Source organism: Arachis hypogaea, chromosome 8, assembly GCF_003086295.3.
Source record: "Arachis hypogaea cultivar Tifrunner chromosome 8, arahy.Tifrunner.gnm2.J5K5, whole genome shotgun sequence".
Lineage (NCBI taxonomy): Eukaryota > Viridiplantae > Streptophyta > Magnoliopsida > Fabales > Fabaceae > Arachis > Arachis hypogaea.
The window spans coordinates 29,428,271-29,453,782 of record NC_092043.1 but is presented as its reverse complement, the minus strand read 5'-3'; the positions used below and the strand labels follow the sequence as shown (position 1 = coordinate 29,453,782).

Here is a 25,512-nt window from a genome sequence, read left to right as displayed (position 1 = left end):
AATTCCTAGAATACTTCTTCGCACTCAGGAGTCCATTTGAACTGGCATCCTTTTCTTAGTAGGAAGAAGAGAGGTAGGGATCTTAATGCTGATCCAGCCAAAAACCTGGAGAGGGCTGCAAGTTGGCCATTCAACTGCTGGACCTCTCTTAATCAAGTCGGACTTTTCATTTCTAGGACTGCTTTGCACTTATCGGGGTTGGCTTCAATTCCTCTTTATGTAAGTATAAATCTTAGAAATTTTCCTGCCTCTACTGCGAATGTGCACTTTGCGGGATTCAACCTCTTCCCATGCATCCTAATAGTGTTGAAGACTTGCGAGAGGTCAGCCTCATCCTTGGTCTTTACTAGCATATCGTCTACATAGACTTCCATCAGACTCCCAAGGTGAGGTGCAAACACCTTATTCATCAGCCTTTGGTATGTGGCTCCTGCATTTTTTGACCCAAAGGGCATGACCACATAGTAATAGTTTGCTCTTGGCATGATGAAATATGTCTTTTCTTGATCCGGCTTACACATCGAAATTTGATTATATCTCGAGCATGCATCCATAAATGACAAGTATTGGTACCCCGAACTGTAGTCTACTAGGGTGTCAATATTTGGGAGTGGATATGGGTCTTTAGAACACGCTTTGTTCAGGTCGGTGTAATCGATGCACATCCTCCACTTGCCATTTTGCTTTTTGACCAGCACCACATTTGCTAGCCACGCCAAATATTTAACCTCTTTGATGAAGCCGGCTTCTAGGAGGGCTTGCACTTGCTCTTCCACCACTTGTGCTCGCTCGGGTTCGAGCTTTCGTCTTCTTTGCTGGTCAGGTCGCGATTCGGGGTATATTGACAATTTATGCGACATGAGTTCGGGATCGATCCCTGGCATGTCGGAGGCTTTCCAGGCGAAGAGGTCATAATTTGTTGTAGGAGCCTTATAAGTTTTTGTTTCAGATCTTCTTTTAAATTGGCTCATATGTTGGTATTTTTTTCTTCATCTTTCCCAACCTGTACTTGTTCAGTTTTTTCCCCTGGTTGTGGTCGCAATTTTTCCTTAGCTCTAACTCCACCGAGCTTTATGGTGTGAACCTCCTTGCCCTTTCCTCTCAAGTTTAGCCTTTCATTGTAGCATTTCCTCGCTAGTTTCTGGCCTCCCTTGATGGTTGCTATTTCCTCTGGCATTGGAAATTTCATGCAAAGGTGGGGGGGTGGACACCACTGCTTCGAGCCGATTTAGGGTGGTCTTGCCTATTAGGGCATTATAGGCTGAATCCACATCGACAACTATGAAGTTGATGCTCAGAGTTTTGGATTTCACCCCTTTTCCAAAAGTTGCGTGTAGGGGTATGAATCCTAGTTGTTTTATTGGAGTGTCCCCCAGCCCATACAGAGTATTAGGATAAGCTCTTAACTCCTTTTCGCTAATCTCAACTTATCAAATGCTGGTTTGAACATGATGTCGCTAAGCTTCCCTGATCCACCAAGGTTCTGTAAAGATGGGGGCGTTGGCAAGAACCATGGTTATCACTACTGGATTGTCATGTCGAGGAATGATGCCTTGCCCATCTTCTTTAGTGAAAGAGATGCTAGGGAGGTCGGGGCCCCCCTACCTGGTAGACTTCCTTCAAGTGTCTCTTGCGAGATGACTTTGTGAGGCCGCCTCCAGCGAATCCCTCCGAGATCATATGTATGTCTTTCCGGGGCTTGTGGTGGTGAATTTCTTTGATCCTCGTTGTCTCGCTTTCTCTTGCCATGATGGTCCGACCTTTCCATGAGATATCTGTCCAGCCGACCTTCCCTGGCCAGCTTTTCTATCACATTTTTAAGGTCGTAACAATCATTTGTTGAGTGACCATATAACTTATGGTACTCGCAATAGTCGTCACGACTCCCCCCTTCTTATTTTTGATAGGCCTAGGGGGAGGTAGTCTTTCAGTATGACAAATTTTCCTGTAGACATCAACTAGGGAAACTCGTAGATGAGTATAGGAGTGGTATCTCCTAGGCCTCTCAGGGCCGACTTCCTCTTTTTCCTTGGGCTCTCTCTCTTTATCTTTTGATGAGTGAGAGAGCCCAGGTCGCTAACTTGGCTCTTGGAGCCTGGCATTTTTCTCCATATTGATGTACTTCTCGGCTCTTTCCTGTACATCGCTTAGGGAGGTCGGGTGCCTTTTTGAGATGGACTAGGAGAAGGAACCTTCTCGGAGTCTATTTACTAGGCCCATAATTACCGCTTCAGTGCGCAGATCTTGGATTTCCAAACACGCTTTGTTGAATCTTTCCATGTAGTCTCTCAAAGGTTCTCCGACCTCCTATTTCACTCTCGGGAGGCTTGATGCGTGTTTTACTTTATCTTTCTGGATAGAGAACCGCATATGGAATTTCCGTGATAGGTTGTCGAAGCTAGTGACTGACCTTGGGGGGAGGCCATCGAACCACTTCATCGTTGCTTTCGTAAGGGTTGTTAGAAAAGTCTTGCAGCGAGTAGTATCAGAGGCGTCAGACAAATGCATCCGACTTTTAAAGTTGCTTAAATGATGCTTTGGATCAGTGGTTCTGTCGTAGAGGTCCATGTCAGGACTTTTAAAGTTCTTTGGAACCTTTTGCCCTCATGATATCCTTACTGAACGGATCTGTTCCCCCCAGGGGAGAATCCTCCCGATCACTGCGAGAGTTTCAACCTTTAAGAGCAGACTCCAACTTCATGAGCTTTTCCTCAAGCTCCTTTCATCGCTCTATCTCGTTCCTCAAGTTTCTCTCTGCTTCCCGTTGTCGTTCCAGCTCTTGTTCTAATTGCTCCAGGCGCCCTTGGTGGCCGTGGAACAATCCCATGAAATTAGCTGCATGGGGTTGTCCCTCCTTTCCTGATTCGTGCCCTTCAGAGGAGTTAGCCTTTGGTTTTTTCAACCCTGAGGTGCCTTCTCTATGCTGGTTGGTCACCCCTTGGTGAGTGTCAGCATCGCCGTCATTATTTCCAACATCCTGATTCTCTTGCTCAGAATCGGACGCTGTGTGGCCATGTTCGTGCGAGTCGTCCGCCATTACTGGTTGATCTCTCGGGTCCCCGACAACGGCGCCAATGTTACGTTGGGTAACTGGAGATTATTGGGTTGCATTCGTTGGGTTGGCCCAATCGTCTGAAGGAGGAAGTCTCCTACCAGGTTTGCGTCAGGGAGTCTCCATCCGATTTGTGTGTATAAAGGAATGGGGGTGGTACCTGCAAAGACACTCCGATGACTAAGTCAGCAAGGGGCTAAGCAGGTTTAGAGAGTAATTGGACTTAGAGATACCTGAGGGGTGTCAGTGTATTTATAGTGGTGAACCAATAACCACCGTTAGAGTAGTTCTACCTTTTAAGGAGGATAACTGTCCCTTTATCTTAGGGAAGTTGAGATATGCCTCCTAGAAGTGGGTTGAGAGATTTTAGGGATAGTTTCTTATTCGAATAAGTGTTATCTGCCAGCTAACCTTTGATCCTGACTTCCTTGGAGTGAAGTCTGTGTTAAATACGACCTCTTCTGAGGAGGTCGGTTACGTATGGAGGCCAATTTATGGATTGGATCTTTTAGCTTACTTTGACCTGGGCCTTAGTGTTGGGTCAGAGTATGAACACTTTCTTTTTTTTTCAACTATATAATTAGTTACTACCTCTATTTCCAAAAAGCTGTCCATATGAGTGGCTTAACAGTATTTATTTGTTTCAAAATATTTTGTATGAGAATTGCTCAATTTAAAATCATTTATAGGAATTCACTGGTAACTTCTAGCTGAATTCTAAGTAGTCGTACTTAAAAATCATTACAATTGCTTTCATTTCTTTTCATTTATTTTTATGTTTTATGAGTGATTGAATAGTTTCATTGGGCACTTCATTTATATTTTAGAATTCAAAGAGGTTGTTTGTTAATTTGAATTGTTCATTCTTCATATTTCTCTCTCTTTATTTGGCTTTTCGAACATTTTCATCACCTGTAATAATAATATACTGCTTTGCTTTACTTCCTTTCACAAGTTCGGTTCTTAGTTAATTAGCATAATCATCTACTAAATTAAACATGTGTAAAGTTAATTTTTTCTATTTTTTAATTATCTCCTACTTCAACTAATAGCATGATGCGTAGTATAGCTAGCTAGGTAGATTAGAGAATAATATTGTATGTCTGTTTAAATATGATGTAAAATTGATTTTTATGAAGACTTAATGTAAAGGTACAAGTAGCAACTGAGTAATAGAGAATATATATATATATATATGTTAGCACACGTAGTTTCATTTCTCATCTTTACAAATTTTCATCATCAATCAATTTATGGTTTGCTACTTTTTGTGCATCATCATTCAGATTCCAAATAATTGTCGTATTTTATTCTTTAGATATATTTATATCCTTTTATTTGCTTAGTTTGTTAATTCTCAGTCTCTCTATCTACATATAGACTAATAGTACTTAGTGTTACAAGTAAGTGCAATAAATTAGTGTTACAAGTATGACGTGTGTCTTTTTTTTTCACAAGTTCTTTTTGTATTTATCATTTAAGAAAATAATAATTTTCTCTTATTCAAATTATTAGTCTCTTTTTTGGTGGCTGAACATAACAGAAAAAAAAGACCTAAGAAAAAGGGTAGTACTCCTATCTAATAATAATGTCTAAATTATTAGGAGGCAGTAACCATTCTAGATACACCTGCTTGTTTAAAATAGAAGTCTTAGCCATTAAATCAGCCGCTTTGTTTGCTGTTCGCTGGATGAGTACTAAAGTAGCTGTCCAATTGCGCTGGAGCATCTCTTTGATTTTGTCAAGCAGATCAGAGTCATTCCTAATCATGCTGGTTGTGCCTCGCGAAACAAGAAGAAACGCATCAAGATTATCAGTTTCACATATGACCTCTTTGCACTCGCAATCCCAAGCCATAACAAGCACTCTCCAAATAGCATGAAGCTTACAACAGAGAACACTAGAAAGAGGTATACTGGCAGAACAACCTTTTATCCAAATTCCCATGCTGTCTCTAATAATACATCCAAAGCCAACTAATTGCTCATTTTCAAAAACGCTTGCATCGCAGTTCATTTTACAGACATTCATTGGAAGTGGTTCCCAGTTATATTTCAAAGAAGAAGGAATAATATGTTTTTTCAAATTATTAGTCTCTGTTTGAATTTATAAGTATGTTCATTTTTTTTAATTTTATAAGGTATGAAAAATAACAATAAAGTGTAGCTACCATTTCTATTGGCAGTTTTGCTATTTTCTGATGTGAATTGACTCATAACTTGCACGGTTGGTTTTTTCTTTGTGCTTCTTAGTTCTTAATGAATATGTTAGTTAATTTTTGAGTGTTATATCTCTCTGATCTGAATGAATGAATGAAACTTTTTTATTATGCTTTGCAAGGAATCATTTAAATGAAAGCATTTTTTTTATTTGTGTAAACTATGTTTTCATATAAAAATTTTTAAGGTAAACTATATAGTGATTCTATAAAATTGTTTACTGGTATATAATACATAATGCAGGTTATTTTTTGAATACGAAATTTTGCTATATTAGACATTTTATAATATTTGCTGATAATTTATTATTTATTTCCTTTTAAGTATTACTTAATGCGGCATTTGATTTTCTAATTTTCTGCATGATAGTACATTCAATTGAGCAATTATCATATTATCATATGGCAGGAATTTTTTTACCTTCACACGGATTTCTTTATTTGTGGAATTTATGACTTCACAAATATTACTATTGTGTTTCTTTTTATTGAACTCAAAGATTAACTTATTTTCTCTGCATACTGTTTTTTAATATGCATTATATCTAATAGTTTGTGTCTTCATGTTCTTATTATACAAAACTTTTTAATATTTACGTTAATCAAACAAACATTTCATCTTTTAGTTATTTTCAATGACACTCTATTAATAATTAAACTAATTCTCTTTGACAAGAGTTATACAAAAATTTAATTTTGTTGTTATATTTGCTTTGTCCAGAATCAAATCCAAGAGAAAACTGCCTAGGGAATAATATTATATTTGTTATTTTCAGGGAGGGTTTTAATAAGATGGAAACTCACCTACAGTCGACTTTACATAAAGTTGTTTTTGAATAGATGACACTTGTTATTATTTGGTTTTAAAAAAATCGGTTTATTTTATACAAATTATTTAATTAAAAAACCAATTCATATAGCTATGATGTTAATTTTTTTACCATATTTTATTTTAAAAACAAACCGACTAATTTAAATTGAGAGATTGTAGTTAATTGTTTACTATATAATTTTTTTTAACCAAAATTATAATTAAAAATCATTAAAAAAACAAAATTCTCTAGTATATTGGACCAGCTCAATGTTAATCAAATTTTTTATTTCTATTATAAAATATAAAAAATTTAATTCTAAAAAAATCATGTTATTTTTTAGGATTTAATTTTTTTATTGTGTTTTGATAAAGTTTGCACAAAATTCACCTATCACATTGACTAAACTTATTTATTTACGTAAAATTTGTTTATGACTCAGCAAACTTATTTATGTTTTAATACAATTTGAATTGTATTAGTATATTTTTATTTTTTAATCAATTTAATTTTATTTAAATAATTAGAATTTTAAATTATAAAATTTTATTAGTTTGTAATTTAAAATTTAAATAGATATAATTTAAATTAATGATTTATAAAATTGTATAATCGTATTATTGTACTCATATGATTAATTATATTTATTTAATTTTAAAAAAAACTACCGTTGTTAATTTTTAACTAACAAATAAATATAAGTCGCTAAAAAAAACTAACAAATAAATACACTTATATTATTTTTAAATTAATTTTTTAAATAAATGTACTCTTTTTATTTTAATTTTTTAACTTAAATAAATATATTCGTATTATTTTAAATAAAATTTAAAATTAATATAAGTAGGTTTATTTAAAATTTTAAATTTTAAAATTTTAAATTAACATACTCTTATTATTTAAAAATTTTTTAAATTTAATTAAACGTAATTATATTATTTTAAATAAGTATATTCTTTTAATTTAAAAATAATATGAATGTATTTAAATAAAAAAATTAACAACCATTATTTTTTTAAATGGATAAATATAATTAATCATATGAATACAATAATACGAATACATATAATTTTATAAATCATTAATTTAAATCATATCTATTTAAATTTAAATTACAAACTAATACAAAATTTATAATTTAAAATTCTAATTATTTAGATAAAATTAAATTGATTAAAAAAATAAAAATATACTAAGATAATTCAAATCGTATTAAAATGTAAACAAGTTTGTTGAGTCCATAAATAAATTTTACGTAAATAAATAAGTTTAGTATAGGTGAATTTTGTGCAAACTTTGTAAAAACACAATAAGAAAATTAAATCCTAAAAAATAGGGCAAAAAACTTAAATGAGCCAAGGCCAGCTCAAATTTACCCAAATCCGCCAAATGAAACTTTGCTACAACAATCCACCAGATTAGATATTTATATAATTCGAATCAATAGGATTCGAATTAGCCTCGCACATAATTCGAATTGATTGAATTCGAATTAATATTTGTCAATCTTTCAACGTAGTTCGAATTGAATTGGGCCGAATTATGCAAGCGTAGTCACACGTAATTCGAATCGATTTGATTCGAATTATGCATGAAAACTAACACATAATTCGAATCAATAAGATTTAAACCACCAAAATATAAATCGAACTATATTAATTCGAATTAGTATGAAATGGTGAAGAATTGCATATTTCGAGACATATTGATTCGAATTACTAATACTGGGTAATTCGAATGTAATTGATTCGAATTATATATATATTGTGCGAATGAAGTTGATGCGAATTAGTTTGGAGTGATTTTCTATATATATGGTGGGAAATCATGTTGCTGTGAACAAAGAGGTGAGATGGCTAGTGAGGATAGTTTTCTAGTGCTAGTACACCACAGAGGATCGATTAAGAGAAAAACTCGGTCTGGCATGAAGTTCACGGATATGGATCCTCTATGTATTATCGTGAGCCCAACGACCAGTTACGATGCTCTCGTTAGCTCCGTGCTTGGAAAACTTGGTCTGGAAGGAGTGAAAAGGGTGAAGAAGTTTTTCTATCGCATTCCAATCACGGTGCTCCACGATACGGTGAAGTATGATTGTTTCATGATCGGGAGTGATGAGGACTTGCAGGTCATGTTTCTCTCTCGTAGGCAATTTCCCGAGGTGAGGACACCAGAGCTGTTGGCGAAGTTCGTCGACATGGTATCTAGCTCTGGTGGGTCGAACCGGAATGCCAACACTATAGCCACGGCGGCCGGTTCGAGCTCGAGACCTGCGGTTGCTTCTTCCTCTGTTCCAGTGTATGAGGCAGCGGTCCAGCCTGCCGCCTCCCCATCGTTTGCTGTTGATCTCGGCGGCAATGTTGGAGACGAGGTTGGATATGGGGAACATCATCCGACTGAAGTACAGTGTCCTCCACCGGCTGGTGTTGGAGAGGGATTGTGTGATGATCCAGATGATGATGAAATCGAGCCGGATATTATCGCTGATGAAAGCGGCGATGATGTTGGAGCGAGTGATCCGATAAGGCCTACTGGTGGTTCTAGTTCTGGCACACATCAGTACCCACCCCATTTTTCATCTTTGGATCTGGATGCCATGAGGCAGGACGAACATCCTGGGCAGCTAGCTGGATTTGGCGCTAGAGATACTGAAGGGTCTGCCGGTATGACAGAGTTCCAGGTTGGTTAACAATTCCAGGATAAAGATGAGGCGCTGTTGAGTGTCAAGACGTACAGCATCCGCCGAGTGGTACAGTACAAGGTAGTTGAGTCTGACTATCGCATGTACGTGGGAAAGTGTTATGAGTTTGGGAATGGGTGCACATGGTTGATTAGGCTGAGCCTCCGACAACGCAAAGGCATCTGGGAAGTCAAGCGGTACAACGGGCCGCATACCTGTCTCGCCACCTCCATCTCCAGCGACCATAGGAGCTTGGACTACCACGTGATAGCGACATTCATCATGCCAATGGTTAGGGCTGATGCATCCGTGAACATCAAGGTGCTTCTAAATGCAACGGCAGCTCACTTTGGCTTCAGGCCTACATACAGGAGGGTGTGGATGGCGAAGCAGAAGGCGGTCGCAATCATCTACGGGGACTGGGATGAGTTGTACAACGAGCTCCCTCGGTGGGTCTTAGGAGTTCGGTTGACTATGCCTGGCATTGTAGCAGTCCTCAGGACCTGCCCTGTTCGAGTGGGTGGACAGGTGGACGAGTCTCAGGCTTATTTTCATAGGATGTTCTGGACTTTTCCCCCTTGTATCGAAGTATTTCGTCATTGCAAGCCGTTGGTGAGTATTGACGGCACCCATCTATATGGCAAGTATGGGGGAACGTTGCTTGTGGCGATTGCACAGGACGGGAATTCCAACATACTCCCTGTGGCATTCGCACTAGTTGAGGGTGAGAATGCTCAGTCATGGTCCTTCTTTCTCTCCCACCTCCGTCAGCACGTGACACCTCAGCCAGGTCTGTTAGTTATTTCAGATAGGCACAACGGCATCAAGGCAGCACTTGAGGTACCTGATGGGGGATGGCTACCTCCGTCTGCATACCGGGCATTCTGCATTCGACACGTTGCAGCGAATTTCGCCCTCACCTTCAAGGGCAAAGATACCCGGAGGCTTCTTGTGAACGCCGATGGTACAAGCCGGCCATCTGCAAGTTCAGTCTCGCAAGATGGTACAAGCCGACCATCTGCAAGTACGGAACGTACTTCTCATCAAGACGCATCCCCTGCTGCCGCCTAACACTGGATATGCAACGCCGAGGCTGGGCAGTAGATAAACCGCACAATTAGAACATATGCACAAACCACTAACATATACAATTTACTTCATAAGGAACCGAAAAATAAATCGTAAAACTCAACATATAGTAAATGAATTATCAATATTGTCTTCAGAAACAGCTAACACAAACCACGTGAAAAAACCATTAACAAATACAACAATCACTAACAAGTAAAACCGTTAACAAAAACAGCTACCACATACCTCTATCATAAACCACTACCCTAAACCACTAACCGTCACTAAAATCACTATCAAAAACCATTAACAAAAACCCCTAACAAAAACCAATAACAAAACCCACTAACACAAAAACCAAAAACCACCTCCCTACACCACTATCGTAAACCGCTAACACTGACGTAAACCATTATAAAAAACCATTAAAAAAAACCACTTGCCCACACCACTATCCTAAACCGCTAACACTAACATAAACCACTATAAAAAACCATTAACAAAAACCACTTGCCTAAACCACTATCCTAAACCCCTATCCTAAACCGCTATCCCAAACCACTTTCCTAAACCACTATCCTAAACCACTAACAATAACATAAACCATTATCAAAAACCAATAACAAATACCACTATCACTAAACCACTATCATAAGACACGGACAAATGGCACTATCATAAACTGCTTTCATCAACCACTACCATAAACCACTAACAGAAATCACTATCAACAACGCAACATCATAAACCACTAACCTCGTCGTTGATCACCCCGGCGATATGAGCAACTCCATCCAAACGATAAAGCCTCCCAGGATCGTCTCCCATCGCCTGAATATGCCGCTCCGGTCTTACTCGGCCCAAATGTTGGTCGTTTTCTCTGGGATTTGGTGGGGTATGGGAATGAGAAAGTGATTCGAATGAACTTGGTTCGAACTCCTTATATACCCGAAACCCTTGTAATTCGAATCAATTAGATTCGAATTACTAACTCCCACCAACTACACCTAATTCGAATCAATTTGATTCGAAAATCACTCGCGTACCATTCTCCCACTAATTCGAATTAATATAATCGAACTACACTATCCTAATTCGAAGCTTATCGTTTCGAATTACTATGAAAAAGTTCTTGCAAGTAATTCGAATGGAGTCAATTCGAATTACGTGGAAAGATGATTCGAATCCTATTGATTCGAATTACATAAATATGAGTTATGGTGGATTGAGGTATCAAAGTTTGATTTGGCTGATTTGGGTTAAAATGAGCTGCCCTTGGCTCATTTGGGTTTTTTACCCTAAAAAATAACATAATTTTTTTTAGAATTAAATTTTTTTATATTTTATAAAAAAAAACTTATTAATATTGAGCTGGTCCAATATATTAGATAATTTGTTAATAATTTTTAATTATAATTTTGATTAAAAAAATTATATAATAAATAATTAACTACAATTTCTCAATTTAAATTAGTCAATTTATTTTTAAAATAAAATACACTGAAAAATCTAACATCATAGTTATATTAATTAGTTTTTTAATTAAATTATTTGTATAAAATAAACCAATTTTTTTAAAATCAAATGGTAACACATGTCATCCATCCAAAAATAATTTCATGTGAAGTTAATTACAGGTGAGTTTTCTGCCTTTTAATAATATTTTATGATTTCATATTCTTTATATTTTAATGATGAATGTAATTCTTGCACAATGTGATTCAGTTATCGTTATCCCATAAAATGTAATTTTTTTGTTTAAAGCTACATTATTTATATTTATCAATTAGTTTTTTATAGAGGATAATTGTATGTGATTATTTTGTTCATGTCCGTGGATAGCACGGGTCTCTACCCTAGTTAATTTCTATGAGTTGCAATGCGTTATTTTAATTGAATTTTGTTGTGTTGTTATTCTTTTTCAAACTTTCTAGTAAGTAAAATTTTTTGACAATTATTCGGATGAAGATAATAAAAATATTTTTTATGATGTTTTATTTAAAAATATAATTTATTTATTTAGTCATATTTTAAATAAAAATCATACTTTTATAACATATCAAAATCTAATTATACAATTCATCATTTAAGAATAAAAAAAATATTTTTATATAAAAACAATTATAAAATTTTTATGGTAATATCACTAAATTCTTTAACATCTCCTGATGAAATATTAAAGGCCCAATCTTTTATATTAGATTCATAAATTTATTTCTCTCAAAGTTTAGCATCGAATATGTATTCACCTTTTTTGACCATCTCACCAAATATTGGTCTTTAGATAGGAATACTACTTCATTCAATGATCCTGACTCCTCTTCAAGAATAAATTGTCACATTCTACACCAAGCATAGCTGCACCCGCATTACATCCTATACCTACAAATTCAAAAAAAAAAAAACAAGCACGTTATTATTATTTATTATGGTTCAAGAGATAACCACCCTGCAGTCACATATTTTTTATGAATATACTCTATACATAATTACCAACTCCTTTTTTCCTTGAGACAAAAAAACACTCTTTTTTCCTTCATAGTGTTTCCTATGGCCTATTCTTTCACTCCTATTAATCGGTCTCAACTTCTCATGAGGGGACTAAGCATTCAATTTTTTTCATTCACTCCAATGGTGTTTTATTATCTCTCAAACTTCATCCTGTTGAAATTCTTTATTTTCAAAGAGATTAAGATTTCTAATTCTCCATATTGTCCACACTTTTGCAAAGCATAAATTGATCCAAAATTGTCTTCCACATTTTGTTTCATTTTGATCACACCATGAATCAAAGAAAGTTTTTAGATCTAATCCCTTCCATATGCATTGCCTTTTCTCACCGTTTTTCCACCACAATTTACTTCGTTTAAACTTAGGACTCTTCACCTTCACCACTCTCATCTTTGTATTAAGTTTGCCAACAATAATAAACTATGTTATCATCTCCACTCTTGAGAGAACTAATCCTCTTCCGATATTATCAAAACAATGTTTGAATTCTGACATACTTAACTTTTCTTTTCAAACTGTGTTCACCAGTAATCTAACCAGAAACTTTTTTCTTTTGAGAAATTCTAAACTAATCTATCTTCATCACCTGCACACACACAACAACTTGTAACATAAAATCTAACTCTTCTATTAAAAAATCGACGGTTTACAATTGTCTCGAATTTTAATGTGGATATCAAGTAGAGTCTTGAAAATTATTAAAAATACGATCAGAGATACGTCTAAGTCTTAGTAGTCTTTATATATATATATATAGAGAGAGAGACATGTAGAGCTTCGTCACTCCGATTCCTTAGAAATTGTTACCGTTTTTCAAATTTCTTGCTAGAATTCTATCTGTCATCAACTATGCGAGCAGAAATCAATCTCCTTCTAGGTTTTTTAAACTTAACCTTGTCATGGCCTATTGATCAGAGCTCTCGTTGCAGTCTCTTTCCCACGCATTAGGAAGACCCACAGTCACCACACATGTGGAGATGAATCTTTGTTCTTTCTTTTGTTTTTTATTTCTTTCTTTTTTTTGAACTTCCTTTTCTCAGTGTATTGATCTTATTATACTATTAAGGGGAAGAGACACATGCTGGCAATAAAATACAATTAAAGTAGAAAAACATGGCAAGATATTTATTAAAATATATATGTATTTTCTGTAGTTTTAATTTATATGTCATTTTTTTAATTTATTTTGTGATTTATTAATTATTTTTGGATAAATTGAAAGGGAAATATTTGATTGTGTTAATGAGAAAAATATGTATAAACCACAGTATAATTAGTATTTAGTCTGGCTTAAATTATTTTTCTAAAAAAAATTAAAAAGTCAAAGATGATATTTTAAAATAACTATGCATTATTTTTAATAAAATTTAATATAATATTATAAAAGCTAATTGTAGTAATTTTTTTATGGATATAATTTTAAGCATTATAAAAAGATTATTATCTTTCTTCTTAAATTAACCTACCTATTTTGAGGTTTTAGTTATTTTTTCTTGCTTTGGTAGTGATAAGAAATATAATTGTTCTTGTCCGGAAAATTGACTTCTTTTTTTATAGTTTGTCCATTTTTAAATGATTACTTGTAATTTTCGGATGTTATGAGTTATAATTCGGATAAAACATAATAAAAAGTGTATATATCTATAAAAGGCATTTTAATCTAATATCCAAATTAGTATTTAAAACAGTTGATACAAGATTAAAAAATGGATTTAGAAGGTATCTTCTTTATTTGTGTTATTTTATAAGTCAAACATGTCTTATAACTATTTAGTAATAACAGATATAAAATTCTTTTATCGGATATGATATTAAATTATATATAGAATAGTTTTGATATCCAAATTATTAGTTATATAACAGCTACGACTAAGTTGTAACGGGTGGATCAGCAAAAATGACAAATAAAACCTAGGTAGCTAAAACTAAAAGCCTAATAAAGGTTACGTATTTTTTCTTATACAAATGGTCACAAATTCGCAATACAATATTCGAGGCTAAGAAATTATGGCACCCAACAATAAGCTGTTATTGAAACTATATTGAAACTATAGCTATAGATATAAAATTATTTGATTTAAGCTGTTATTGATGATCACTCTTCATGCTTCTTCATTCAGTCGGTAAAAATAAATTTGATTTTTAGTTCACAAAAACCGAGAAAAAAATTTTAACCATGAATTTATATATATGGATGTAATAACAAATACTATAACACACTGAAAATTATCTACTAAATCAATTTATATATATAAATAATAATTAAGAACGATTTTGGTATTTAAGGTATACGTCAAAAATTTTTTTGTCTATAATCTTTTTTGTATATAAAATTATTCTTAAAATTTAACTTGGTTTTAAAATCGTACTTATTTTAGAAATTAAAATATACAGAAATGGCGATAGAAACAGAAGCAGAATAGGTCGTGAATAAACATTCTTTTCCTAAGTAAAGGCCCTCTTGATTTTTGGCTTTGAGACTGATTCTCATATGACATAATAAGATCTTCATTACAAGAAGAGACTATCCTCTTTTACATTGGCTTAGCTTATGCTCGTTCGAGTATTTTTACTATTATTTAAATAAAAGAGCTGTATTTTTTATTGTGATATCCCATATTTAGACCATCTTAATTTTTTACTAATAATTTATTTTAATATTAATTATCTAAAACATACAAAAATTTAATGTATATATGTTTACGTTTGATTAGGTGTTAAATATATTGTATAAATAAAATAATTAATTTTTATGTTTGTTATTTAAAAATAATATTTTTCTTATAAATATAATATATAATTAAACATTAGTAAAAAATTATTATATTAGTAGTTATAAAATTAAAGTAAAATCATTTTTTTGAAACAATTAAATCTTGATTCTAATTATTAATCATAACATTAGTATTTTCTCTAAATTATATATACTAAATATTTATAATAAGAGAAATAAAAATATAAATTACAAAGATAAATGATAAAAATTTAAAATCAAATAAAAAAACTATAATAATGTGCATATAATAATAATAATAATAATAATAATAATAATAATAATAATAATAATAATAATAATTTTATGTGAATAATATTATGGAATTATTTTTTTATAATTTTATGAATTTATTTAAATGATATTATTTTATTAATTTTATTTTTTATAGAAACAAAAATTTAGAGAGATAGATAGAGAATGAGAGAAAAAAGATAAAGAAAAAGAATGAGATGAAGAGTTTGTTAATTTTGGAGAAAAAAATTTATTTTAGTCATTATGAAAGAATATCTCGTGATATATTGGTTTGTCAAACTAGTAATACAAAATATAAATTATAAATTATAAGTTATAAGTTATATATAGAGTTGGAATGGTAGGAAAAAAATAGAAAATGGGAGAGAGGTAGATAAGAGGATGGAAAAAGAGAATTTATTAATTTTATCTCAATTTTAATAAGAAAGTGTCATGTGATAAATTTTAGTTGTTAAATTAGTAATATAATATAGCTATATTTTAATTTTAATTTGAATTTAATTTTAATTATAATTAAAAAATGTCATGTTATAGATTTTAATTGTTAAATTTATAATTAGTCATTAATAATGATATATAAAAGAGATAGAGTGAGTAAAAGAATGAGAGAAATAAAGATTAGAAAGAGAGAGAGAAAGCTCTTTCATTTTAGAGAAAAAAATTTGATTTCAATATAAAGTGAGAGTAATATATAACATATTTGGTTATAGAATTAGTAAGATATAGGGTTTGTTTAGGTGAGTTTCTAAGAAAAGATCTTTTTTGAGTTATTTTTTTTAAAAGATTTTATGAAAAATAAAAGTAATTTTATGTTTGGATGTCTCGTACAAAAAGATATTTTTATCTATCAATTATATTTGGGTATAAGTATAACAATATAAAAGTATTTTTTGTTTATTTATTATATGAAAAATATTTTTTTAAAGAAAAAAGATTTTTTTTAAAAAAAGATGTAAATTACAACTGTTCAAAAAAGATATTTTTTTTTATTTTCTAGTACTTTTACTTTTATTACTAAAAATTTGCCAAACACATTAAAAAATAAAAAAATTAATTTTTTTTATCAAAATAATGACAACCAAACAAATACATAATAAATGTAAGCAATAATATTATTACTCTATACTATATATATGTTGCCTTAATTCTGAAAATTTATAAGAAAATAGACATATATATTTTTTCATATATTATACTTGTTGAAGATGGATAGGCAAGGAAGCACTTTGTATGGTGGGCAGCATAAATATGAATGATAATATTATTCTTCTACTGATGGTACAAGCTTGGTGGTGTTTTTGGTTATGAATAAAGTGATAATGTTAGGAAATAAAATATAAAGGGGCCTGAATGGGCATAGTGAGCAGTGAAATGCATGTACACACAAGTGAAGCATATGATAGGGTAGGAAATATACTCTATGTGGAGTCCCCACACATTGAAAATGGAACACATGAGGATGAGAGGCTTTTGTTGTTTGCATTGTTGGCTCTGGCGTCTCTCACATGCACACATCGGAACATGTTCTTGTTCCCGTATCCAAAGGCTACTTTCATTGACCCTTTTTACACTCTTAATTTTGCATTGCCAGATTCTATCTTTTTGAGCTTCTCCATGTGCTCACACAGCTCACATCGCAGTGTTAGTGGGGTCGATTAATCCATAAACAATTCTTCGGGACCCTTTTTTCCAGCTCAAACTCCTCTTCCCATGCCCCTTAATCCTTCCCTTCTTATTATTTATTCCTACTTTTGATAAGGACTATATATATAATTAGTTTATAAATATTTATAAATTGTCAAATTGCGCATGCATGGACATTCTATGTTCAAAGTTATTAGTTGTATTGTCATAATTCATCCAACCCCAATCTCATTATAATATACTTTGAAGTATAGTATAAAAGCTTAATATTATTCTTGCCGATACGATGCATATTTTCATAATCAGCAAGGGTTAATTAAGTTCTTTGTTACAACAAAATTATTCATGAATATAATCCACCATTCAATAGAGAAATTGTTTTATGGCGGTTATACTTATAAAATATAGTAGCTAATATTATAGCACACATATCAACATTTGGCAAATGATAGGTCCAGCGACAACAAAGGATACAACGAAAACAGCACTAGTAGCAAGCAATGATGGCAACGTAGTAAAGACGCATTTTTGCTCAATCGAATAAGCATCAATGCTTATATGGCAAAAGTTTTACCTAAACTTATCAATTCCTCCAATGGCGTTACCTTAACATAAAATATCTCGTTTGGTTTTAGGTGTCACCATATACTACTAATATATATATATATATATATATATATATATATATATATATATATATATTTACTATCTTAACCTTAGCTCGAGACATACACAAGCTAATTATATATAAGAGATCAACACTAATTAATTTGCTAAAGGGTTTATTATTTTTGGAGCTTTGCAAATATGCTAATGCTACGGCCCACAACCTCTTTATTTCTTATACTTTTCAGTTTTTGCGTCCTTTAATTCTGAATTCTACTCATATTCTATTCTATTCCTTCAATATTCCGATCTGGTTTCAAACTTTCCAACTGTTTGTTTATGCAGGTCCAAGATGAGGTCATTAATTGCTGCTAATCGAAGATACTATATAATTAGTTAAGCATCTATCTTATCCAACTTTGCTTAAGCAATACTAAACTATAGTAACGGACTAACGGTTAGAGTTTGATGGATTCGAGAATGTTATTTAATCGATAAATGTTTTTTTTTTTGCACATGTTTACTCCAAACTTAATTTTCATTCTCACATGGTATGTTGTAGTGTATTTAAGTCTTATTGTTAGTTGATGTTACTAAAAGAGCTTTATGTGGTGCAATGCATGATCACTAGAATGGTTTTGAAGTCTAGAGTTTGGGTTGGGTGCTTAGCTGTGGGTGTATGAATGCACCCAAAAAAGAGCTTAATTAATTGATATGCTGATCAGGAACCAAACCATGCATGTTGGCATATCATATCATATCTTATCACATGATTATATTTAAATTAATTTAATTTGTAGAAAAGAAATAAAGAACGCTACATACATAAGGCCCAAGTCACAACTCTCTCAAAAAACAAACATCGTCCTCTAAAATCCATTCTCTTTCCTCTTTCCTATCTTGTTTTTTTATTAGTTAAATAATGCCTCTTCAATAATTAGTGAAGTCTCGGAATTCAGATATCGAAAACACGTACTAATAAATAATAAATGCTTCCAACTGTTTTATTTTTGGTGCTAAGTGCTAGCAATAATAAAATTGTTTGTACCTCTTCTACTCTTATCTTATTTCTTGGTTCTCTTCAATAATGGTGGAACAACAGCACAAAAGCCAGAGACCCCCAAAGAGTAGTAGTAGTAGTAGGGGCTTGTATGTGAAGATGAACCTCTTTCATCACAAACATGGCTACAACTACAACAAGCTCAATCAGCATTATCAACAGCAACAACAAGATAGAAACTGCTTCTGCACATACTACAAATGGCTTCTATGGCTCTCTCTCTCCCTCTACTTCTTCACCTCTTTTCTCATCACCAATAACAACAACGCCACCGCCCAAAAAACAGAACCAACCGATAACTTAGTTAAATCCCATGTTGTACCTCGTACACTGTCAGAATCCAGCAACATTGCAAGCAAACTCAAGAATATGAAGGTGTTCATCTACGAGCTCCCATCAAAGTACAACACAGATTGGTTAACCAACGAGAGGTGCAGCACTCACTTGTTTGCGTCGGAAGTCGCCATTCACAGAGCACTCTTGACCAGCGACCTTCGAACCTTTGACCCCAACCAAGCTGACTTCTTCTTCGTCCCAGTCTACGTCTCCTGCAACTTCAGCACCGTCAATGGCTTCCCTTCAATCTCACACGCCCGCAACCTCATTTCCTCCGCGGTGCAACTCATCTCCACACACCACCCTTTCTGGAACCGCAGCTCCGGATCCGACCACGTCTTCGTCGCTTCCCATGATTTTGGCGCTTGTTTCCACAACCTCGTAACTACCTAATAACTCCACACATTTTTTTGCGTGCATTTTCTTTCTTCCTTAGTTCCAATGACTTGACTCTCTTGTTTCTTTTCTTAATGAAGGAAGATGTGGCGATGCAGCATGGGATACCGGAAATAATGAAGAACTCAATAGTGTTGCAGACGTTCGGCGTTGAGTACCAGCACCCGTGCCAACAAGTTGAGAATGTAGTCATACCGCCATACGTGTCGCCGGAAAGTGTACGGAAGACTCTTGCTAAGAATTCTCCGGCGAACGGACGCAGAGACATTTTTGCGTTCTTCCGAGGGAAAATGGAGATTCATCCTAAGAACATAAGCGGAAGGTTTTACAGCAAGTAAGTAATTATTAATCAATCAATAATGACCCCACACTCCCATCATTGATCAATAATTAAGCCGCATTTGGATTTTAACTGAAAAACTTTTGCTGAATTGACGTTTTTTTCTATTTTTGTTTCTTTTAGGAGAGTGAGGACGGTGATATGGCGTAAATTCAGCGGTGACCGGAGATTTTACCTCAAGAGGCATAGGTTTGCCGGTTACCAGTCAGAGATAGCGAGGTCTGTTTTCTGTTTGTGTCCACTTGGGTGGGCCCCATGGAGTCCCAGACTGGTTGAGTCAGTTTTATTGGGATGCGTGCCGGTAATTATCTCAGACGGTATTCGGTTACCGTTTTCGTCTGCCGTGAGGTGGCCGGATATTTCCGTTAGGGTGGCGGAGAGGGACGTCGGGAAGCTTGGGAGGATCCTTGAGCGCGTGGCAGCGACTAACCTCACGGCGATTCAGAGGAACCTGTGGGACCCGAGAACGAGGCGGGCCCTGATGTTCAATGAGGAGGTGCAGGAAGGGGATGCCACGTGGCACACTCTGGTTAGTCTGAGTGAGAAGCTTGGTAGGTCTTACGGTAGGTCTACGGTTTCCGGCGAATTGGAGAGTGACACGTAAGGCTTTCGGGTTAAAGTTCTTCCCAGCTTGGAATTGCTGGCTGCTGGCTGCATATGATGATGGATGACAGCTATTCGATTTTGAATTCGGTCTCTGACTATGTGTCAGTGGGGACCACACCACACAGAGGGTAGATGGATGGATATTAACTATGGAGTAGCGACTTTTGGTCCAGCTCGTTAATGCTAACGTGGAGGGTTTATTATTCTTTATGACATGGCAAAGCAACCATTGTTATATAATTATTATTTTCCGATGTAAATAAACCATACTAATTATTAAATGAATTCATATATATATATATATTTTTTGGTGTTGGGACTGAGAAGTGATGAATTGTCAGAAGTTGAAATGTGTACGTCTGTTGTTATTTGGATTGAGGCAGTGAATAAGTGTGGTCACGGGTAAGGTGAGGAATGGACGTGAAATTTAATTGAGGGAGAAAGAATCCAACGGTGACATTGGAGTGTAGTTTTATGAGTGAATGAATGCTTAATGTCAGCATTCAAAAATAGGTAGGTAGCTAAAGCTTAAAAGCTAGCTGGCCACTCTGTAATGGAATGTAATTTTCATTGTCTTTTTCTCTCTGTTTGTTCTTGTACCAAAATGCTTTTTTGTACCAACTCCCAATAACTTATTTTCCTTGCATGAGCGCCTCTATTAACGTGTTATGTACTTATGTTAGTAACATTGGCTATCAAAGCTTCAGTAAGTTGTGCAGTCTCGGTTTCTATCCTAATCCGTGAATCCGTGAATCATAAGTGTCTGTTTTCTTGTTTAAAATTTCCAAAACATGGTTTACTCATTGGTGAAAGAACTCAATTGAATTTTCAAAGTACTGTTTCTCTAAATAATTTCTAAGAAATACAAAAAGATTTGAACTCCATTTAAGAATCCATTTAAAAATCTGTCGCTATCAAATGAATTGCTGTATGCATGTCAAATTCCGACCCTTATTTAAAGTGAAGAGTGAGCTGACCTCTAAGTCGGTTTTGCTTCGTGAAATTGAAGACCAAATGATGACTGACCCTTATCAATATCTTTTTTTTTTTGGTGACTGACCCTTATCATTATCAATATCACATGGCTGATCAATTTTCTTAATTTTTTTTATAATATATAAAAATGGATCAACAAATAAAGATGAGAGAAACACGTGGCCCTTTCAATGAGATCTTACTGATAACTTTTTCAATAGGCTAGGCCCTTGTCCAGAAGCAATTACCCTACAGTTTTGGGCTTCATATTTTCCTTATCTCTTTAATCTTTAGCATCCAAATCCAGTACAATTTTATTTGAAGGTCTAGAATAATTGGATATGATAAAGTCCAAAGAAAGACCTTACCCAAAAAAAAAAGAAGTCCAAAGAAAGACCATCTTTTTTTCCGTTTAGGATTTTCACACAGATGATTAACATAGGAAAAAAAACATTAACATAAAAATAAAAAAATTAACCAATCAAAGCGCCCAACGAGGTGACAAAATAATTATAAGAAAGAAAATCAACGTTTGAGTAATCAGTTCTCTTGTCGGTTTAAATAAGTATTGAAAGTTTGAATTCTGCTTTGTGTATGTAGCAATTCATTAGCCAACGACAGATCCTTAAATCTCAGATTCATAATAGATTATTCCTTAACCTGTCGAATTAGGAGATACTGTAGCTAACAAAAAAAATGATGAGAAAGAAAATGGAGAAAAACAAACATTGCCTTCGTATTTGTATCCCCCGTGAGGCCGTGACAAAGTCAAAGGATCAAAATGGAAAGTGTGTGAAGCCAATGAAGTTGCATGAATCCAAATCATTCTTTTTAAACAAGGCATGGGGAAATGCAGCAACTATGGTAGTATCCTAATTCCATTCATGTGACATTTGACAATGCCACAATTAAACGACAAAGTAAGGTTTCTGGTCATTCACGAGATCAAACAGAAATCCATGGTACTAAACCGTGTAAGATGCCATTTAGGGGGAAGATCGATATTAGTTCACGTGAAATATCAAATACACTTCAACTTGGCCTAGGAGCCAATGAGGCATGTATAAAATTTGCTCATGCCATATAGTTTAATGTGTCTATCACATGACATATAGAAAACCCCTAAACTAATACTCGCATGGTAATGAGAATCAAAATAATGATCTGAGAAAATTCTATGTGATAGAAACACCACCATTTTCTGTTATATATTGAATATATAGTTATTTTGGGGGGTCCAATTATTCAGCAACATAGTCCATCTCAAGGTTCTTTCACACGGCTTACTTTCAACTTTCAAGGGAACATGGTCCGTTTTTCTCTTATACATGACACACCATGAATTCGAATTTTTGTTTATATATATATCTGTCATTGATTTAATTACTTTTAAAAAAAATAAATACTAAAATTATATAGAAAGAAAATATTATTAGAAAAAGCATACAAATTGATGTATATATATATATTTTGGTACATGCATCCAAATTGAATTATTTAATTCAATAAGTAATAGTGGAAATGAAACACACAATTGGCAGAAACAACAAATACATCACAATCTTGAATGTTGGGGGGTGGCTTGGACGCTCAACTGCCCTTGCAATTACACTTTAATCAAGCAGGTGGGGTCATCTCAATTACCATCCCCTTGAAGAGTATAAATAATTAATTAGCATTCTGGAGTAAGGGTATGGTCTCTAGTGGGATCACGGCAATAGTCATAGACCAAGTAATTGTTTTGGACCCATTGCATTGCATTATACTGTTGAGGGCTTAGTGAATTGTAGCCAGGTGGTGAAGGTGAGGGTGGCTGGCATGAGGAGGAGGATTGAGTGGTGCAACCTTGGAGCTTGAAATCTTTGTATCTTCCAATGAATGGTTGGTATTTGTAATCAGCTTTGTATTTCCCATTCTCTGTGGCCCATGATGATGCGTCCCATATCGATCCGTACACGTACATTGCTCTTTCAGGGAATGTTGCATCATTCTTTCTTGGGTAATTCCTTATTGGAACATCGTCCACCAAAAATCTGCATTCAAATTCATCTATATTAATAATAATAATAACAAAATAATAATAATGTTATGAATATGTAACAAAGATTACATGATGTCAGTGGGTGTCCATAGAATAGCATAGTGGTGAAAATCTTGTGTTGGATCGAACCAAAGGTGAAACCTCATCTCTCTTCCTATCACATTATTCTTGTCTCCGCTTCCTCGCATGAACACATTTGTCTGCAGCACATATTGCTTATCTGGGATGGTACCAAGGAACTCAATGTCCACTTCATCATGGTCTCCTGGGTAGTCTTGGTTGTTTGAAAGCTACACCAATTCCCAAATTAATTAATAACAATGAATATATTCTTAATAAAAAATGTTATTCGTACACTAAAATCAGTCGCTAAAATCAATTTGTATTCCAATATGTATTTTATACTGGTAGTTGACTTTGATAGTTGATTTTAGTGTATAGGAAGTATAGTCGATTCTTAATTAAAGAGTTATATACTAATGATTCTCACATAGAGACATGTAATCACTCCTGCAGTGTAACCAGATTGAAGCTTAATGGCAGCACCAAAGTATCCGGATCGATATGGCCGGATTGACTTGAATCCACTTCCTGTTTCAAACAAAAAAAATTCAAAATGTCTAAGAAGCATAATAATGCTGTAGAGTTGTTACATGGTTACATGAACGTGTCATTTCAAGCATTTTCTTTGGAAGCACATTATTTAATAATGTACCAGAGTAAGAGTCAAGCCAAATAGTTAGTGAGCCAGATTGGTCTAGTCTTTGGTGCTGAGGTCCCCAAAGGTTTCTATAAGCTTGATCAAAGGCAACAGAACTAACTTGGGAACTAGGGTAGTAGCCAGGTGAAGGTGGAGACTCATCAGCAATGATTCCACAAAGCATGAGTGAGAGTATAAGAGAGAATAGAAGAGGAGGCATTTGAAGGAGAGAAGAGGAAAGCAATGATGGCATTGTTGGAACAGAGTCACTCTGCTTAAAATGCAGGGTTGATGGACTACCAAAAGTTGGAGTATGTTTATGTATTTATAGGGATTTTGGAGGGCCCCACGCTTCCTATGGACTGGTAAAGTTGGTTACTAATTTCTGATACTAGACATTATTTTGTAAAAATATGTGAAGTTGGTGAAAATTTACTAGCAATCATCTTTATATGAAATTCATGGTTAAAAATTATTAGACGATGATTTAATTAAATTTTTGAAATTATTTAATAATTTTTAAATATCAATTTCACATTAAAAAGAATCGGTCATCAATTAGTCCCATTTTATAAAAATTTTGATATCTCAAAAAAATATATATTTAGTATCTCATAAAAAATTATTATACTATTATAAATAAATTTGATTATTAATATATTTAAATTTGATTATTCAACTGTAATAAATTTAAGTCCAGTTTGGGTAATCAACTTAATTAAGCTCTTTTTGATAAAATAACTTAAACATTAAATAACTCTGTTAAAAGTAACTTATAAATAAGTTATTTTGTGTTTGAATTTTTAACTCTAAAAGTGCTTATTTTATAGAAATGTAATGAAAAGTAAAAGTATTATGAGAGAAGTCATTTTTTTTAACTTCTCTATAAGCTCCAAAATAGCTTCTTAGAAAGTTACAATTTGGTTTTGAAAATTGCACCAGACATTAATACTACCACTTTTCATAAGTCAAAAGTTAAAAAAAGCTACTTATAGAGTTTCCCAAACGGGCCCTTAATTATTTTCATAGTTGATTATTTAATTAAAAAATGTGTGAATCAATATCATAAATATACACAAATATATCATGATTAATTTGTTAACTGATTTTCTACGTGCACATGCCATTTGAATGAGTTTACTAAGAAATAATATTCATACTATTTTTTGTACATCTTCATTTTATCTTCTCTTTTCTATTGTTTGTTTGGTGTCTTCTTCTCTTTTCTCTTTATTGATCACTCGTTAATATCGAAAGTAAAAAAGAAAAAAGAAAAAGAAAAGGAAAATATGCACACACTTAATACACATAACAGCTTTTTCTTGCCATTTTACCCAGAGTAATGAGGGTTGAATAATTGATTAGTCAACACTCAATGAGCAACTTCGACAGGAACTCACAACCAACCACAACCTACAAAGTAATTAAAGAAATTA

At 33.7% G+C, this 25,512-nt stretch overlaps 2 protein-coding genes across 3 annotated transcripts; one reads left to right on the top strand and one right to left on the bottom strand.

Annotated features, from left to right (window-relative positions):
- Positions 1-17,880: 17,880 nt before the first annotated feature.
- LOC112706832 (probable glucuronoxylan glucuronosyltransferase F8H) lies at positions 17,881-21,016 on the top strand. Of its 2 annotated transcripts, XM_025758344.3 has the most exons (4): positions 17,881-18,017; positions 18,725-19,399; positions 19,495-19,748; positions 19,878-21,016. In XM_025758344.3, the coding sequence occupies exons 2-4, from the start codon at positions 18,782-18,784 to the stop codon at positions 20,356-20,358; spliced, it is 1,353 nt and encodes a 450-aa protein (XP_025614129.1). In that variant the 5' UTR covers positions 17,881-18,017; positions 18,725-18,781; the 3' UTR covers positions 20,359-21,016. The 2 variants fall into 2 exon arrangements, with proteins under 2 accessions (XP_025614129.1, XP_025614128.1); XM_025758343.3 differs by lacking the exon at positions 17,881-18,017 and having other exon boundaries at positions 18,038-19,399.
- A 1,748-nt stretch (positions 21,017-22,764) lies between these two features.
- Positions 22,765-24,373, bottom strand: LOC112706831 (xyloglucan endotransglucosylase/hydrolase protein 31). The gene is made up of 4 exons (XM_025758342.3): positions 24,092-24,373; positions 23,867-23,967; positions 23,446-23,666; positions 22,765-23,368 (listed from the first exon to the last, which is right to left on the bottom strand). Exons 1-4 carry the CDS (start codon positions 24,327-24,329, stop codon positions 23,008-23,010), a joined length of 921 nt encoding a protein of 306 aa, XP_025614127.1. The 5' UTR covers positions 24,330-24,373; the 3' UTR covers positions 22,765-23,007.
- Between the last annotated feature and the right edge of the window lie 1,139 nt (positions 24,374-25,512).

Coding starts and splice junctions, on each gene's coding strand:
- LOC112706832 (XM_025758343.3), top strand. CDS start 18,710: ATGGTGGAACAACAGCACAAAAGCCAGAGACCCCCAAAGAGTAGTAGT. Junction 19,400..19,494: donor GCGCTTGTTTCCACAACCTC/GTAACTACCTAA, acceptor TTCTTAATGAAG/GAAGATGTGGCGATGCAGCA. Junction 19,749..19,877: donor AGCGGAAGGTTTTACAGCAA/GTAAGTAATTAT, acceptor TGTTTCTTTTAG/GAGAGTGAGGACGGTGATAT.
- LOC112706831 (XM_025758342.3), bottom strand. CDS start 24,329: ATGCCATCATTGCTTTCCTCTTCTCTCCTTCAAATGCCTCCTCTTCTA. Junction 23,667..23,866: donor GAGTGATTACATGTCTCTAT/GTGAGAATCATT, acceptor GAATTGGTGTAG/CTTTCAAACAACCAAGACTA. Junction 23,369..23,445: donor TGGACACCCACTGACATCAT/GTAATCTTTGTT, acceptor ATTTGAATGCAG/ATTTTTGGTGGACGATGTTC.